Source organism: Perognathus longimembris, chromosome 9, assembly GCF_023159225.1.
Source record: "Perognathus longimembris pacificus isolate PPM17 chromosome 9, ASM2315922v1, whole genome shotgun sequence".
In the NCBI taxonomy this organism is placed as follows: Eukaryota; Metazoa; Chordata; class Mammalia; order Rodentia; family Heteromyidae; genus Perognathus; species Perognathus longimembris.
This window is the reverse complement of record NC_063169.1, coordinates 51,560,685-51,579,542: the sequence shown is the minus strand read 5'-3', so window position 1 is coordinate 51,579,542 and position 18,858 is coordinate 51,560,685. Positions and strand designations below refer to the sequence as shown.

Below are 18,858 nucleotides of genomic sequence, written 5' to 3'. Positions count from 1 at the left end.
TTGTATGTAACTATATAATTGTCTCTCTCTATATATATATATAATCTGACAAGAATTGGACCATATGCTATGATAGATTTAACACAATTTAGAAAATCAGTAAAGCAGAATATTTGAAATAATAACTTTAAGTGTTGGTATATGTTGTTGCATAATTATGACCTAATAAAAATCTGAAAGTATCTAGAAAGAATACAATTCTCTTTTAAATAAGTACTAGGCATTGTGTTATTATTCTCTTTGAAAAGAAAATACAGCAGATATAACTACTTTAATATTTCTAAAATAATTTGTAAGAAAAAATCATTTTTAATGAAAAAATTGGGGTGGTAACTTTTTACAACTCAAAATAACCCCCAATAGTGGTGTGTGTATGTTTATGTGTGTGTGTCTGTGTGTGTGTGTATGTGTGTGATATAGGGATGCAAATAGTTGACTATAATTTCTGCAGAGTATGTTAATGAGAAAATACAAAGAGAAAACTTTTTTTCCACGTCCTCAAATGTTGCTGAGGCCTTTCTACTTTGCTACTAATGTTTCTAGCTATCAAGGAGGAACACACATTTCAGAGCAGTATGACAATGAATAACATACTCGCCATGTATTTGTTGGATATAACACTGGTTATGACATTGATAATAAGATACCCATTTATTAGGAGATTTCTAATGTGTGAAATCAGAGGAAACACTGATATGTGATTGTGAACCTTTTAAGGAAAGCACACTTACCTCCTGTCCCATTTGTAGTGACTGATGTGCTGCTGAGACTGGATTTATCCAGTTTGGAACCACCAGGAGTATCACTACTGCCAACAAGACTGTGAGGACTTGCTAGGTCCTGCATTTCCATAGACCTGTCAAGAGTAAAAAGCAGGAGAGAAAACAATGAAATCTCAGCAATGATTTCTTCATAAATAATGTCTTACTCTCCTTTGCATATGTGTAACCCACAATAAAAATAACTAAAATCAATAGCTTCTTAACTAGGTAGAAATATCACTCATGAAAACAGATAAATTAGAAAAGCTTCCACAGCATAGTAAGATTGCATCACTTTTTCTTTTCTTTTCTTTCTTTTTTACAATTTTACAACTATACCACTAAAATAAGGGGAAAATCAGACTGCTACATTAGTAGTTTTAATTAACATGGACACCCACAGTCCTAAACGGATCAGCTCAGCTACAAACCCAGAGGAAGGCTGAAAATGTTCAGTTCCTGTAACTTGTATCCTCTGTTACCATTGGGATAGAAATTCCTAGCCAGATCTTTTGTTGATAATCCTCTTGTATCCCCTTCCTGTGGTTGTCCCCGCACTATCACTGTATCTCATCTGAGTACCTTGGATATTGTATATACTGGTATTAGAACTAGGGAAGTGAAAGGGAATATTAAAATTGAAAGACAAAGGATAAAAAGACAAATGACTCCAAAAGTATTACTTGCAAAACCATTTGGTGTAAGCAAACTGAACAACTCATGATGGGGGGGGGCGGGTCGGGGAAAGGGGAGGGAAGAGAGGGGAATGAGGGAGGAGGTAACAAATAGTACAAGAAATACCCATGGCCTTATGTATATGAAACTGTAACCCCTCTGTACATCACTTTGACAATAAATAAGTAATTATTAAAAAAAGAAATTACTAGCCAGAAATAACTATGAGTTAGAAACCAGAGCAAAACATCTAGTCAATTCTGTTGATCCAGGTAGCTTTAAAATAAACATAAAATGAGTCTATGCTATGCATGTTGTAACTTTTGACATCTATTCATTAACAGGGTAGTTTGATATGTATGTTCCAGAGAATGTGATAGAACTGAGACTCTAAAAGGATGACTCTCTTCTCAAAAATGAAACTAGGAAAAAAAGAATTGCTCAGTAGCTCAAGGAAGCCTCACAGCTTTCATGAAAGAAAGGAAACATATGACATAAACAACAGTTGAGGATTTTTGTCTCCAATGACCTTGGGTAACAAGAAATACTACAGGAAAATTCTAACTGAAAGACAAACAATACAAGAGGGGATGAAGAGTTACATATATGTACATATCTTGATAACTATCAAAGGTTATCCTTTATTTTCCTCTTTGTTCATCAGAGATAGCCTCTTCAAGCAAAAATTTATATTATGTTTGTAGTATGACATAGAAATAAAATAAGAAATGGCAGTGCAAATGATGGTGAAATGAACTCTTATTTTGAAAAGTTATTTCCATGTTGCATTAGACATTGTTTTAAACTTGTATAATAAGTAAAGTTAGGGTGCAAAAATAACCACTACTATTAAATTCTTATGTGGAAAATAAAAATAGGTATCACTGAAAAAAACAATAATCAAAATAAAATACAAACAAAATCATGAAAAGAATGGGGAATAGAGAAAACGAAAAGATGTGGAAAACAGAACATATAAAGTAGGATAGTGTTTTCACTCCCTAAATAGCAAGGGACTAAACACTTCAGTGTGAAGCTAATGATTGTCATATTCAATTAGACAACATGCAGTATCTATTAAAAAGGATTTGAAGTTGGGTATTGTAATTCCTCCAGCACTGTTCTTTCTGCTTAGGATTGTTTTTGCTATTCTAGGTCTTTTATTGTTCCATATGAATTTCTGGATTGCTTCCTCTATTTCATTAAAAAATGGTGTTGGGATATTAATGGGTATTGCATTGAATTTGTAGATAGCCTTTGGCAGTATTGCCATTTTGATTATATTAATCCTCCCAATCCAGGAGCATGGGAGGTTTTTCCATTTCCTTAGTTCTGACTTAATTTCATTTTTCAAGCTTTTAAAGTTCTCCTCAAAGAGGTCTTTCACTCCTTTGGTTAAGGTTATTCCTAGGTATTTAATGTTTTTTGAGGCAATTGCAAAAGGAGTTGCTTTCCTGATTTCAGCCTCGGTCTTTGGGTCATTAGCATAGAGAAAGGCCGTTGACTTTTGAGGGTTTATTTTATGTCCTGCAAATTTGCCAAAGTTTTGGATCAGCTCTAGTAGCTACTAGAGTCTATGGGATTCTTTAGGTATAGGATCATGTCGTCTGCGAAGAGAGAAAGTTTAACTTCATCTTTTCCTATTTGGATCCCCTTTATATTTTCTTCTTGCCTAATTGCTCTGGCTAGGAATTCTAGTACTATGTTGAAGAGCAGGGGAGAGAGTGGACATCCCTGTCTTGTTCCTGATTTTAAAGGGAATGGCTTTGGTTTTTCACCATTTAGAGTTATACTTGCTGTTGGTTTGTCATGAAGCTATAGTAATAAAACCAGCTTGGTATTGGCACCAGAACAGACCTGAAGACCAATGGAACAGAATTGAAGACCCAGAAATGAACCACAGAACTATGCCTACTTAATCTTTGATAAAGGAGCTAAAACAATAGTTTGGAAGAAAGATAGCCTCTTTAACAAATAGTGCTGGCAAAACTGGCTCAACACATGCAACAAACTAAAACTAGATCCTTATATATCACCCTGCACCAAAATCAATTCCAAATGGATTAAAGACCTCAAAATCAAAACAGACACCCTGAAAACACTAAAGGAAGGAGTAGGAGAAACACTTGGGCTCCTTGGCACAGAACTTCCTTAGGACAGAACTTCCTTAACAAAGACCCTGAAAGGCTACAAATGAAAGAAAGGTTGGACAAATGGGACTGCATCAAATTGCAGAGTTTCTGCACAGCAAAGGACATAGCTCACAAGATAAACAGAAAGCCCACAGACTGGGAGAAGATCTTTACTGGCCATTCAATGGACAAAGGCCTCATATCTAAAATATATGCAGAACTAAAAAAATTACCTTCCTCCAAAACAAAACTGCAAAGAACCAATAGCCCCCTCATCAAGTGGGCTAAAGACTTACAAAGAGACTTCTCTGATGAGGAAATGAGAATGGCCAAGAGACATATGAAAAAGTGCTCTACATCACTGGCCATAAAAGAAATGCAAATCAAAACAACATTGAGATTCCATCTCACCCCAGTAAGAATGTCATATATCAAGAAAACCAACAATAACAATTGTTGGAGGGGATGTGGCCAAAAGGGAACCATACTTCATTGTTGGTGGGAATGTAAACTGGTTCAGTAACTCTGGAAAGCAGTATGGAGATTCCTCAGAAGGCTAAATATAGAACTCCTCTATGACCCAGCAGCCCCACTCTTGGGTATCTATCCAAAAGAACACAAACAAAATCACAGTAAAGCCACTAGCACAACAATGTTCATCGTAGCGCAATTTGTCATAGCTAGAATCTGGAACCAACCCAGAAGCCCCTCAGTAGATGAATGGATCAGGAAAATGTGGTAAATATACACAATGGAATTTTATGCCTCAATCAGAAAGAATGACATTGCCCCATTTGTAAGGAAATGGAAGGACTTGGAAAAAATTATACTAAGTGAAGTGAGCCAGACCCAAAGAAACATGGACTCTATGGTCTCCCTTATTGGGAATAATTAGCACAGGTTTAGGCAAGTCATAGCAGAGGATCACAAGAGCTCAATAGCTATACCCTTATGAACACATAAGATGATGCTAAGTGAAATGAACTCCATGTTATGGAAACGATTGTTATATCACAGTTGTAACTACTTTCAACGTCCCATGTGTATCTGTAGCTTCTATTATTGATGATGTTCTTGTATCACCTTCCTATGGTTGTACCTACACTATCTCTGTAATCTTATCTGAGTATATTGGAAACCATGTATACTGGTATTAGAACTTGGAAATTGAAAGGGAATACCAAAATTGAGAGACACAGGGTAAAAAAAGAAAAACAACTACAAAAGCTATTCGTGCAAAACTGTTTGGTGTAAGTGAATTGAACACCTCATGCGGGGAAAGAAAAAGGGGGAGAAGGGAAGGGGGGTTGAGGGACGAGGTAACAAACAGTACAAGTAATGTATCCAATGCCTAACATATGAAACTGTAACCTCTCTGTACATCAGTTTGATAATAAAAATTTGAAAAAAAAGTATTTGAAATAAGCTAGGTGCCAGTGGCTCACACTTGTAATCATAGCTACTCTGGAGGCTGAGATCTGAAGCTCATAGTTCAAAACCAGCCAGGCAAGAAAGCCTAGGACACTTTTATCTCCAAATAACCACCAAAACCCCCAGAAGTACATCTGTGGCTCAAGCAGTAGAGTGATCACCCATGTTCTGAGTCCAAGCCCAAATACTGGTACATGAGAAAAAGGAAGAAGAAGAGGAGGAGGGGGAGGAAGAGAAGGTGGAGGAGGAGGAGGAGGAGGAGGAGGAGGAGGAGGAGGAGGAGGAGGAGGAGGAGAAAGAAGATGAACACAAATTCCTGATCATAGCTGGATGTTTCATAATGTATTTTCCACAGTGCCCAACAATTGAGAAAACACCAATTTAAAAAATTCAAGCTCAAACTTGTTAATTTCCAGAACCTGATAATTGAAAATTACATAATATTAACAACCAAGTTGTAGAACATACTTTATTTTCTGGTATATATGGAGCACTTCTCAAAAGAACTATATATACTAGTCTACAAAATAAATACTAATATATTTTTAAATTGAAATTTACAGAGTATGGTATCCAACGTCAATGACTTAATTTTAAAAATCAATGCCAATTCAATAAATTAAAAATATTTCTAGTGTCTGAAAATTAAACCTCACACTTATGAGTAATTTTAACAGTGCAAGAAGAATCCAAAAGTAAATGTAAATAAAAACACTGAGGAAAATGATGATTAAAATATATCAAAATGAAAACTTGAGATATAAATAAATTATTGGTTAGGAAGTGGTTACTGGAATTAATACTTTTAAATGGCTTTATTAGAAAAGAAGAAAAGTTTTAAAATCTGTCACGTATGTTCTCACCTTAAGACATTAGGAAAAAGAAAAACATGAATGAAAAAGAAACAATAAGCAGAATAAATAATTTAAATTGAAAACTACAGAAAATCTGCACGAGTGAAGATGATCACTAGAAATAGTAATGGTATGAAGAGAATAAGGGAATTCTATGACCATTATTATGGTAATGAACTGAACAGATAAGACATGGATTTCTTAAAAGATAGGCTCTAATAAAGCATAAAATATATAAATATAAATTAACTTTCAAAAAATTTACTCCCTAGAATGTAAATTCACACAGAACACATAAATGTAAATTAACTTTCAAAAAAAAGTAAACACTAGGCTATGTGGTTTCATTAGTAAATGGTAGAAAATATTTAAAGAAAAATAAGAATCATTTACAAATTCTGTTAGATGAAATAGGAGGAATGCTTTGTACTTGGGTGGTCCTGTGCCTTGAACTCTGGACCTGAGCACTGTCCCTGAGCTTCTTTTGTTCAAGACAAGTGCTCTACCATTTGAGCCTCAGCCCCACTTCTGACTTTTTTGAGTAGTTCATTGGAGATAAGCATCTCACAGAGTTTCCTGCCTTGGCTGGGTTTGAACCACAACTCTCAGATCTCAGCCTTCTGAGTAGCTAGGATTATAGTCATGAGCCTCCATTGTCCAACACTGTACTTTTTGTAGGAACCAGAATAACTCTAACCTAAAAACTGACAAAAATAATCTTAAAAGAAACATATTTTTAAAACAGATGAAAACGAACCATTAAATGAAGTCTTATAAGAAAAAGAAAATAATAATTAGCAAGCAGAGTTTATCTTGGAGTGAAATGCTCATTTATTATTTAGAAATCAAACTAATTTAAAATATCAACAGACTTATTTCTATGGATACAAAGAGACAATATTTATTATGTGTCATGACATAAATTCTTGGCCACCTGGAAAAATAAGTTTTTTTCATTATCTGATAAAAATTGTTCTTTCAAATTATGCAGGTTTTAAAAATCACATGTAGTGATGAAATACTGAATTCTTTCAGAGTGAAAACAAAAATGTCTGATTTTCACTCTTCAGAATAATATTCTACTGGCAAGAAAAAAGTTATAAAAGAGGTATAAGTTTTCAGGCGCCAGTGCCTCATACCTATCATCCTAGCTATTCAGGATGCTGAGATCTGAGGATCACAGTTCAAAGTCATTCCAAGTAGGAAAGTCTGTGAGACTCTTATATCCAATTAGTCACCAGAAAGCTGGAAGAGGAGTTGTGGCTAAAAGTGGTAGAGCCTTGAGCACAAAAGCTCAGGGACAGTGCCCAGGCCTTGAGTTCAAGCCCCACGACTGGAAAAAAAAAGAGGTAAAATATAAGAGTCAAGAAACATGGCTAATTCATATGTGACATAACTGCTTCTGTAAAAAATTGAGAAGTCTTTGAACTAGTGAATAAACTTGCCAAAATTTAATATACAAGGTGTTTATCAATATTGAATAAAACAAGAACTGAAAGCATTTCAAAAATCATCTAATCCATTTCAAATACTGAAATATCAAAATTGTGGTTGTTGAGGGAGCTGAGATGAAGGACTGTTCATGGTTTATCTCCTGTTCAACTAAACTCTACCTAGGCTGCGGTGTAATAATCAGACCTTTTCCTTAATTTCTTCCTTCAAAAGAAAGGACCTATACTTGGGAGACAAATGAAGAAGCGAGGGTTTCTGCTGATAATTTTTTACATGATATTCTACGTTCTATGAATATTCTGAGACATACAAAGTGAGCATGTGAGACTCCTAGTGGAGAAAAGGCACCATAAGTAGAAGCATACGTGTGTGTGATTCAGGTTTAGGAATTGGCAGAGACCGGGCATGGATGAATGACCATGAGGGCAATATCCTGGAAGTTCTGCCAGCAATTGTCACTGTCCATAAAACTTTCCTGGGAGAAGACCAGCTCTAACTATCTCCTGGCTATGCTTCCTATGTCTTTTACTTTTGCAGATTTTAATTTGCAATATTTGACTCTAATAAGCCATTGCCACGAGACTAAGCTACTCTGAGTTTCGTGAGTTGGTTTAGCCAGTCACTAAATCTCAGTGTGGTCTTTGGAATTCCTAAAGTCACTGACTGAAACTTAACAGGAGCATAAAAATTTCAGGCTTAAGATACTAAGTATCTACTGAATATATCAGACAGAAAGCCTTGTGGACATAAGAGTGAGGACAAGGATTCAGAAATCCCTAGCTGGGTTTTGATAGATTCAAATAAAGGATCCTCAGGGAGGCATCTGTTTAGTGATATCAGTGAAGCTGTTGCAAACAGTGTCAGGGCTTGTAGCCAATTTGGACCATGAGCAAGATGAGTAAGCCAGGAAAATCAGTCAGGAATGAAAGAACAGAGCCATAGAGGAAGACAGAGGGAAGAGAAAATCATGCTTCTTCAATGCAAATAAAAGGTGCCAACAAACAAACAGCCTTGGCATGTTCCATTTTAGCCCACTGGAAATCACAGACAATCAATGTAGTCTGCTTTGCTTAAATTTGTCTTAGTGGGTTGACATTTCTTACATCTAAAAGTCCTTGTTACTGCACAACTCTCCTGGGAGAAAACAAGCTGAGATCAGCTTCTGGATTCTGCCTCATATGCCTTTTACTTTTGCAGATTTTTTAAATTGCATTCTTTGACTCTAATGACCCATCACCAAGATCTCAGTTTTGAGATTGATTTTGTGAGTGATTCCATGACTTACTAAACCAATCAGTGAATCTTGAGTGAATAGAGATGCATTTTTACTACCAGGAATCAAGAAATGATATTTATGTCCACTCTTCTGTGTGGTTTGTGATCAATTTAATTGTGAAAATTCTTATTTTTAAAAATCTAACACACATATGTATATTTGTATATATATATATGTATTTGTGTATACACACATATATGTTTATATATATAAACATATAAACATATATAAACATATATAAACATATATATATATCCCCTACAGAGAGATACAAATACAGATAGATATAAATTTAATTTAGGGTTCAACATTAGAAAATGATAAATATGTGTGAAAATATACTGGGCACATATTGCATTATGCATCCTATGCCTGCTACTTCATACACATTGCCTCCTGTATGTTTAAAATAACACCCTGATACATATAGTATTTCCCATCTTTTCTAGATGTAGAATGGAGGTGAGAAGGAACATTGGCACCATGTTTTTCTGGTGTCAGTACCCAGGGCTTTCCTATCAAATGCATGTCTCCTGAGAAGTAATTTTCATTCCTTCCCTCTATGAAAGCAAAATCAAAAGTGTGCATTCCTGCAATAAAACATTTAAAATACTTTTCAGAAAACATTAAAGTTTACAAGAATGCCAATTGTAACAACATCTCCACTGCTTATAATATTTCAAAATGAGCCTCTTTTCTTCCCAATATTACATTTCTTGAAATATAATTTTTTTTTTGTCCAGTCCTGGGCCTTGGACTCAGGGCCTAAGCACTGTCCCTGGCTTCTTCCCGCTCAAGGCTAGCACTCTGCCACTTGAGCCACAGCGTTGCTTCTGGCCGTTTTCTGTATATGTGGTGGTGGGGAATCGAACCTAGGGCCTCGTGTATCCGAGGCAGGCACTCTTACCACTAGGCTATATCCCCAGCCCCTTGAAATATAATTTTATTATTAATGAGTTATACAGAGGATTACAACTCTACAAATCAGGAAATGAGTACAATTCAGCCTTTTTTGGGGTTGGCCTAACTTCTTGTTGGGCCACATAAATATTAGCCCCTATCTGGACAATATTTTAAAAAAATGAACAAATCCATTCACTTAATTCTCATTAAAAAGATTCCCAAGACATTTGCAACTAGTTTCATGACTGCTTTCTGTTTTTCTGTAGATGGAATTTACTTCTAATAATGGGAAATATATCCAAACTCAAGGAAGAGCAACTGGCCAGCCTTACATCTAAGGACTTCAGAATCCACTCCAACTCAGAAACCCCTGATTCACTCTGCATAGCTCCTGATAATGAGTCATGGATGTGTTTATTTATAGACTGTCTCCATCAGTTGTTCTTGATTCAAGGAATTCAAAAGTATCCTGGACTTTCCAACACATGCTTTTTCTCTTTGAATAAAGCACACAGTATGGAGGTACGGCTCCACTTCTCACACTCTCAGAGACCATCTCATTGGCACGTTGCCTTTTGCCATCAGAATATACCTAAAGGCAAGACATCTGGTATTCTCTTTGTTCATGATTTCCTTTTTTTCTGCCAGACTATCCTCAAGAGTTCTTACCCCCAAAGAGGTAACGATTTCAGGTTCTTCTCATGTAACTAGAATGTAAGGGGCTACTAGAGTGAGGATTACTTCTTATTCTATTCATTGCTTTTCCTTTTACCCTTATAATGGTACTACATTTTAGGGGTGCTCATTACTGGACATGAAAATAGGAATAAAAATGTAGATGAAGTAATTTGAGTTACTTGGGGTTAAATGCAGTCTAGTCTAAGCAAACACTGCTTGAGCATCTATGCTCCTAAGGCAGTTCTAGGAATACCAAGAGTCTTCAAAGAGCTTTTAGAATGAGGGTAGTGACTGAAGGCGATGGGGATTCATTCTGTGATGCAAATGTATGTGGTGGTTTTCACCTGACACATATTTGAGACCTCACATATCAGAGTGTATGTGTGTGTGTGAGAGAGAGAGAGAGATAGAGACAGAGACAAAGACTGAGAGAGATGGAAACAGAGACACTCTTCATAGATGTAGAATGAAATTCTAGAAGGAAAGATTAAAAAAATAAATCGCTTGGACAACTTAGATTATGTGAAAACTCTAGGACATGTTACCATTGAAAACCGGTTGTTCCTATTTTCTGACAACAGTTAGGCTTTTAGGAACATCAGGCAACAAAGCCATTCTCTCTTAAATGAACACTCTTCAAATGAGGATCCAAGAACCCTTGTTACGGCTGCAATTCTGAGCCAGGTCTTTCTGAAAACTGGGAGATTAGGCTCCTCTCTGCTGCTTAGTGCCTCTGCCACCATTCGGGGGACAGGCAGTTCTAGTAGGAGGCCCTCACCAACACACTTCTAGAAAGTTGGAACTGAGGTTAGCCATGGAGACAAGAAACTACTTGAGGAAGAGGAATATTAGCAAGAAGGATCAGGGAAATGGGCTCTGAAAAAGAAGGCGAGTTCTTACAATTTACCAGAGTCCAAATGCCAGTATGAGGTCAGCACGAATGCTTTGCAGTGCAAGTGACCCATCTGCCAGGGTGACCTCAAGCTCTGGAGCAACAGCAAATAAAACCATGGACACACTGTTCTTTGGACACTTTTACAATCCTTCCCTTCCAGGGTTTACAGCTCTTGACCCGAGCCTGAAACTTTGGCCCTTTCTGTGCAGCAATTCCAACAAATTATTCAGATAAAACAGATCTGTTCCTTCCATCCCCAAGAAATGTGAGTAAACATTTCAATCCAGCAGTAGCTTTTCTCTAAGTTTTCAAAGGCCTCCTTTTACTGAAAAACAAAGAAGTAAACAAAAACCACCAGTTCCTCCAAGCAGTTTTTGAATGATACAACAGTGAAGCTTCTGTCAGATCAGTTACAAACCATGGTTAATGAAGCAGGAAATTATTTTCCTCTAGCAACAAGTGGGGTGAAGTCATAAGGCCACAATAAAAATATTTAATACCTTCAATTACACTGAGAAACACACCAGTCACTTTTCTAAGAACAAAAAAACCACAAAAACTGCATTACACAGGATGAAGAAGTGAGGATTCTTTTTAGTATTAGAAAGCTGAACTACTGAGAACAAAACATTGACATAATTTATAAACTGAGATGGTTAGCCACAAAATTCATTGAACATCAGTGTCATTACATTAGTTAAAATGCATAATAACATACCGAACTTGAGGCTGAGTAGAGTATACACTGTCAACTCAAATCTGTACTTTCACCTCTAACATTTACTAGTCATGGTACTTTGGGATCTTACTAGTAAGTCCTTAATCAGAGTTAATAGTATTTACTAGAGAGCTACTCGGAACTTTAGATAAGATCACACAGATGAAATACACAGAGATAGACCGCACACAAATTTTATTTAGTGCCATAATTGCTTTCACAATAGTAAGCACAAATGTATGCTTTATCTTTTGGATAACTCATTTTATCAATAAAATAACTTTTCATTAAGCAACTAATTTCATTTTCTAATAACTTGTATTATTACATGGCTGTCTATCCATGTTGTTCCTAAAACTTAGAAAGACATTCCTCTATGGTTGTGGGTCAAATCCAAGTATTCCGTTCACTGAGCAGCCTTCTCAACATCAGGCTAGGGTCCTCGTGTTATCTCAGTGCCCTTAAGCTACTGAAATATTGTTGACTTTCCTCGTGTTTCTTTCTGAGGAAATTCAGGGTCCTTCCAACACTATGGGAGCCACAGTCATAGTAAGGGTATCAAACATGGCAAAGCTAAGAAAACCTTCCCATTGGACTGCCAGCAGCCTGAAGAAAAATGAGTGATGCTTTCAGACACCTGATAGCCCAGTCAAGGAAATCCCTAGCCCTGTGTCCCACTATTTCTTCCCAGTGACTAAATGTCCTTGTCAGAGCTCAAGTGGATGGCATTTCGTGTGTTCCTCCCAATGCCATCTTGTTGGACTGAATCCATTATTTCAGTCTGTTCTGTTAAATTCTGTTTCTGGTATTCAATAACAGTAATGTGATGTTATATAAACACAATATCAACAGACAAGTACGCCAATGTCAAGGGCAGAGCTTGAAAAAAAACTATGAGAAATATACCGTAAGATTTACTTCATCTTCTCTAGACTTGGTACTGAGCTAATAGAAATACTATTTAATATATGGTTTCCTATCATTCTCTTCTAAACATTTAAAAAGTTTTTGAGACATGCCTTGATGGATGTTTAAAGTTTTGAATGGAATGCCGGCTTGTTTTCTTCTTTCTGATTTTGCTATCACACAAAATTTAAGGAGTTACTTTGCTATGCCTTGGTTTCTGTGACCTCATGTTGGGTTCTCATGTCCACAGTTCTTCAGTCATTTACTCTTCATTACCCATGAATTTCCTTTTAGTATTGGCAATTCAGAAGAAGTTCAGTAGTAAACAGTATGTAACACAGAGAATCAATTTAATATGACATTTCTTAGGTCAATCCAATGAGAAAATATGATAGAAGAACAGAATGGATAGAGAATCAGGTGTGTGAGTTTAAGTCCACAATTTACTATCTCAACAAAAATTAATGTGTGTGTGTGAGTGTGTGTGTGTGTGTTTTGATACCTTCTCAGGTTTACAGGACTCAATAAGAGAGAGCCTCGTCCACAGACATGCATCATCTACTCCTTTCCTCTCTCTGCCAAGACATTCTGTATCTTTATGAGGTTACTCAACCCATTCACTATGAGAACAGCGAAGTTAGCACCTGCTGTAAGGGATCAGAATGTGAAATGTGACAGGAGGGCCCTGTGATGAGTGCCTGACCTGTGCCATCAAAAATAAAACCTCTTTGAAAAACACTGCGAAGCAGCAGATTCTAAAACCACAGTGTAGTGTGGGCCTTGGTATGTGCAGCTAAAGTTCTACTGCTGAAAGCAGTGCTTCATGGTGTCCATAATAAATGGAACCACAGTGCCAGGAGACATGCAGGAACTCCCTGTTGCTTGATCCTTGGGACATTATTACATTGCAGTCTCCACAGAGGGGGGAAACTGTCAACAAGCCATTTCAGGGATAGGACCCTGTGGCCCATTTCTCATCTGGCGCACTGGTTCACGGAGCTGATACAAACACAATGTAGCTCCCCTGAAATGAGCAGGAGCTCAGCACAGTGACTGATGCCAAAGAGCAAGATGAGAAATGGGGCCGGTATAAATATTCAATTGGGAACTTCTGGCCAATCTCCTTGCGCTGTGTGTTCAGTGCAACTCAACACGGCTCCACCTGGTCCCGGCTGGCTCCCTGGTGTCTACCAGGGCCTGGCAGCTGGAAGGCAGGCTCAGCCTGGGAGATCTTTTAATTTGCTGTAATACCGGGGTGGGGGGGGAGCAGGCTTGAGGGAAGACAATACATGGGCTTTAATTCAATTATGGAGCTGCCTTTTCCCCAAGTAGGGGGCATCCCTGCCTACAGCGATCTCAATGGTTCCTTTTGCAAAGGTCCCTCAGGAAATGATTGGTGGTTCAGGAGTAGTGAGGATGTCCACTTCGATCTTCTCTCAGGATGAAGACCATGGTGAATAATAACCCACTCCTCCTTTTTTGGGAAGACTGAGAATTTTGTTAGATTCATGTGCAATCTTTAGCTGTCAATTGCTTTTCCAACATAAAATCTTCCTGTAATTTCTTGCTGGAAAACACAAATGGAAGCTTCTACATCCCCAAATTAGGCTGCTGTATATCCTATGAAATACAGGACGGGAAAAGCTTTGAGGTCAGTATCTCATGGATTTCACCACCAGGAAGGTTTTCAAATATTGCATAAATTCAGATGTATTCTAACCATGAGCATTTAAGGGGAGTACATGTCCTTTTTAAATTTACAGAAATTAATAGTGACTGAAAGTTTGACAAATAATACCTATGATGTAATTTTTTTTCTTTACCATTAAATGGCATTAATGTTAAGAAAACTGAACTCAGTAATCTGTAGTGATTTGTCAATGCTGTGTAGCGAAGAGGAGAGTGCATTTCATTTTCCAGCCACCCCAAAAGCAAAACCCACCAAATACAAGATTACAATTGCATGAAAAGTGGTTAACCAGTGACAGCTGGAATATTCCTACATGAATACCTGTGCTAACTACACAGAAAAAAAATGCATCTGCTTATTCATATAAGTTTTTCAGTGTTATTACATTCCCACCTTCATTAATGATGGAGTTATGACCCAAGAAACTCATTGTAAATTGAAAGTGAAAAGTGTGTTTAATACACATCATTGAGTGAACATTGCAGCTTATTCCAGCTTGTCTAAATGCTCTCAAAACACTTTCATTAGGGCTGGGGATATAGCCTAGTGGCAAGAGTGCCTGCCTCGGATACACGAGGCCCTAGGTTCGATTCCCCAGCACCACATATACAGAAAACGGCCAGAAGTGGCGCTGTGGCTCAAGTGGCAGAGTGCTAGCCTTGAGCGGGAAGAAGCCAGGGACAGTGCTCAGGCCCTGAGTTCAAGGCCCAGGACTGGCCAAAAAAAAAAAAACAAAAAACAAAAAAACACTTTCATTAGCTTCTAGTCAGGCAAACTCATCTAACATAAAGCCTGTTTTACAATAAAGTGTTGAGTATCTTATGTCATAGATTGGATATTGTATAGAACATGGAAACAGAATGCCTGTAGGTGTCGTATGTTTTTGCACAACAGGAAAGTAAAACACTCATCTTCAGTGTCACGACTCTAAGTTGGGCATGGACTAGATTCAAATTTCCTAGACTTCCTTCCAAACTTCCTACCCTGCTTGTCACATTTCTAGGCTTTGGTAACTTTATACTAAAATGAAAAAGAGAATCACCATCAAAGGTCAGTGCCTCCAAGGAGGCTAATCCATCCCTCAGTTCCAAGAGATGATTCCTATCCCAAATTAGCAATTGTTTCATCTGGTATCCTGATTTGTGCCAATGGGAAATCCCATGCTGGAGACTAGGAGTAAGTTCTTCTTCATTCTTTTCTTTTTTTTTTTTTTAATGAAAGTTATAGCATGTTATCTTTAAGTGGTCGAAAACAGGGGTTACCATTCAATATCTCTTTCTTTCTCTAAGACAGGTTTCCCATACAGACTGCCTCTTTGACTGGACAGGGAGGAGAAAGCAGGCCAACTCATATTCTATTAGTCACTCTGTCCTGAGAAAAACAACAGTCATAGGGCAAATCCAGCTGCCAATGGTGGAGCAAAAGGAGACAAAGGGAAATGGTTTCTCCCAGGAGTCAGTGAGCGCCTGGATCACCTGCGCCAAGGCCTTGGTACCTCTGGAATTCCAGTTATGTGGGCTAATAAATTGCCTTATTGTTCAAAGCTAGGTGAGTCAGGTTCTCCATTACTTGCTTTTGAAACCATTTTAATTGACACAACTCTGGTTTCTTGACGTCAAGTCTGGACATTAATTTTCGGCTTTCCTTTGGGTTCTTCTTGTCCTCTTTTTGACATCTTTATCTCACAGCCCCACTTCATCTCTCAAACACCCTTTGAGGGAAATCCCCATATATCCATGTCTTCAAAAACTAGTTTGTTTGTTGTTGATCGACTGCAAATCTATTCCTTCTCAGTTCTTGTATCTTCTCTGAACACCAGGCCTGGACTCTTACATTCGTAGTGGTCAGTTCCATTTTTCTCAGACTTTTTCTAGCCTTTGAATCCCACAGCTACACTCACCATCCTTGGCTTTCTCCTCACCCACACCCACGTCCTTAACTGTATGGAGTAAGTACTTAGGATTTAGAATTCCTCTACAAAATTCCCTCCTGGAGGTAAGGATGAGCACTCACAAAGCACTGACGCCAGAAAACAAATACCTCTTCCACTCCCAAAACTTAGTTTTTAACTAAATTTGATGATGACAGGATTGAAAACAAGCAGAAGATATCAGGCATATTCTGACTTGTAAAGTACAATTCAATCAAATTATTTAAGAATTGCATCCATTTATTCCTACAACCAAACAGCCAGGTTTGATTTATATGTATATACTAAAGTCTTGGCACCTTTACTGAGCACCTATGAGGAAACTGACATTTTAGTTGCTACTAGATTCAAAGGTATTAACCCTGATGTTACTGAGTAAGGGGCAAAAACCAGAGAGACCTATCAGTGAAAGAACAGTGCTTTAAGGATATATTGTTCGGAAAAAAGAAAAAAATTCCAAATAAGCAGTGGAAAGAGTGAACTGAGGTTCCTGGAGTTGGGTAAGAGATTACTGATTTCATTTATGGCAACCGATACATAATCATATTATTACATTAGTTCACGTGTGTTAAATTGGGTAATTCTCATATCTCTGTTCAGGATGTAAACAAAGGAAGCCATTTTGAAAGACATGTTACAGTAACTAGTAAAATTGAAAACGTGGATATTCATCCTCACACCAACAGTATGGATTTTCTAGGGAAATTCATGTGGACCCCAGGCTACTCATCACTTTTCTGGTGAAACTGACCATGTATGTAGGTCAGATTTGACAAGGTAAATGTTCTTACAGAAAAAAACAAACAGGTTTTAGAGCTGAACACATCTTGTTCAAAGTTAGCTTTATGCAAAGCACTACCTAACATCTCAATTCCAATGTGAATCCCACATTTCAGAAAAGTCTGCTTTTGCAATTTAATTTCTCTCCATGTCACCTCAAGGTGAGGAAGAGTTTCGAGACACCCACAGAGTGATTTCCCCAAATATGAAGGATTCTTCAATGCACTAAATATTCAAAAAAAATACCATCTAGGCCACTCTTGTGAGCCCATGCTAAATAAAACACAAGGCAACTCAATTTTAGGCATATGGAATAAATACAAAAAATTGTGGCTTGCCACAACTTGTTATATTAGACTTTATCCTGAATGAGATGGTTTTTAAAAGAATTATTTATTTAGATTCCCTGGCATGTCAGACTAATGTGCTGGCATTATTACCAGATCTTCTCCCTGAGCTCCACAAGAATTTTGGATAGAAGAGCTAAGCCACTCCAAAAGGTATTTACATTGGAATAAGACTCCAGGTGCAATTATAATCAGTGTGTGGTGGAGCAGTATTACTCTTTCTGCATGATAGATCTGCTGAGTGCATTTGCACCTAGGTAAAGACAGAAATCTCACTTTCTGCATGATACATCTGCTGAGTGCATTTGCCCCTAGGTAAAGATAGAAATCTCACTATGCTGTGTCTTTGATGATTGACTTTATTGCCACTTGCCTTAACTGGAGAAGAGGCAGAGTCTAAGGATAAGTCAACTGGAAGAAAGGAGTATGTGCCTCTCTTTTGGTGCAGAAACTTGTCATGGAGGACAGGCTATAGAAACAGTAGTAAGAAGCAATGCGGGCCAGGGTAAAGCTGTTCAGTAGTCTGTATATAGTATGCAGGTGTGCCCTGAACTGCTGGCCCAAATTCTTCTTGATTCAACTGAGTGTCAGCATTCACAGAGTTAGTTGCTCATCCTATTCCCACGGCTCCTCTCAAGTCTAACATTAACCTCAGCAGTCTGCTGGGTGTGACTGCAGCGAAGTCAAACTCCAGCTTACTTTCATCTGAAGGCACTATGTAAGTGTGGCAAGCTTGATTTTTCTTGGGTTTGTATAGGTGTTCAATTTGTTCAAGGTCATGATAAGGCAATCCTTTTTTTTTCCCAACTGTTATCATCAAAAGCAAATTAAAGTTCTGCTGTCACAATGCTATCTTTATAGTCCCAGTGGGCAGGGAGGAAAAGTGCCATCTCGGGCAGGGGTAGATGCCAGCACAGCCCCACTTTCCCCAAGTGAATAACGACTCAGGCTCCACTGCACCCCAGTTTTACTTTGTATAAGATTAGGAGAAAAGTTTTTTTTTTCTTAATGTGTTTTTAAAGTCCTAACTCCTAATGCTATCTATGCTATTAAGATTGGGGGCCCGTGACAGGCATGGAGGTGTAGATCAGTTTGGGGCACTTTGGTGGATTTTTTTTTGTCGGGGTAATGGAAGAAAAATGGCCCTATGTCTGAGACTATGCTGCTGCTGCTACTGGTTCTCCTCCTCCTCCTCCTGCTCCTCCTCCTCCTCCTCCTCCTTTTGAATTGATTAAAGTTTCCAGTAATTATGATTATTTAATGTGAGTCACATTTATTGAATAAAAGTTATTAATTGCTGATCTCAGATAAAAGAATTCAGATAAAGACATTTGCACAAAATAACATACCTTTAAATATAAAGACTGCCAAGAACATCATAAAGGCCATCAAACTAATTTGTAATAGAAAATAGAGGAGGAGGAGGAGGA

The 18,858-nt window shown here is 37.7% G+C and overlaps 1 protein-coding gene across 6 annotated transcripts in view; it reads right to left on the bottom strand.

Moving 5' to 3' along the window:
* The window catches only part of Eya4 (EYA transcriptional coactivator and phosphatase 4), a 225,176-nt gene that overhangs the window by 67,489 nt on the left and 138,829 nt on the right, over nt 1-18,858 (bottom strand). For all 6 annotated transcript variants that reach the window (XM_048354106.1, XM_048354107.1, XM_048354108.1 and 3 more), the window contains exon 4: nt 732-856. In XM_048354106.1, the coding sequence (XP_048210063.1) occupies nt 732-856 (125 nt within the window). The remainder of the gene's footprint in view (nt 1-731; nt 857-18,858) is intronic.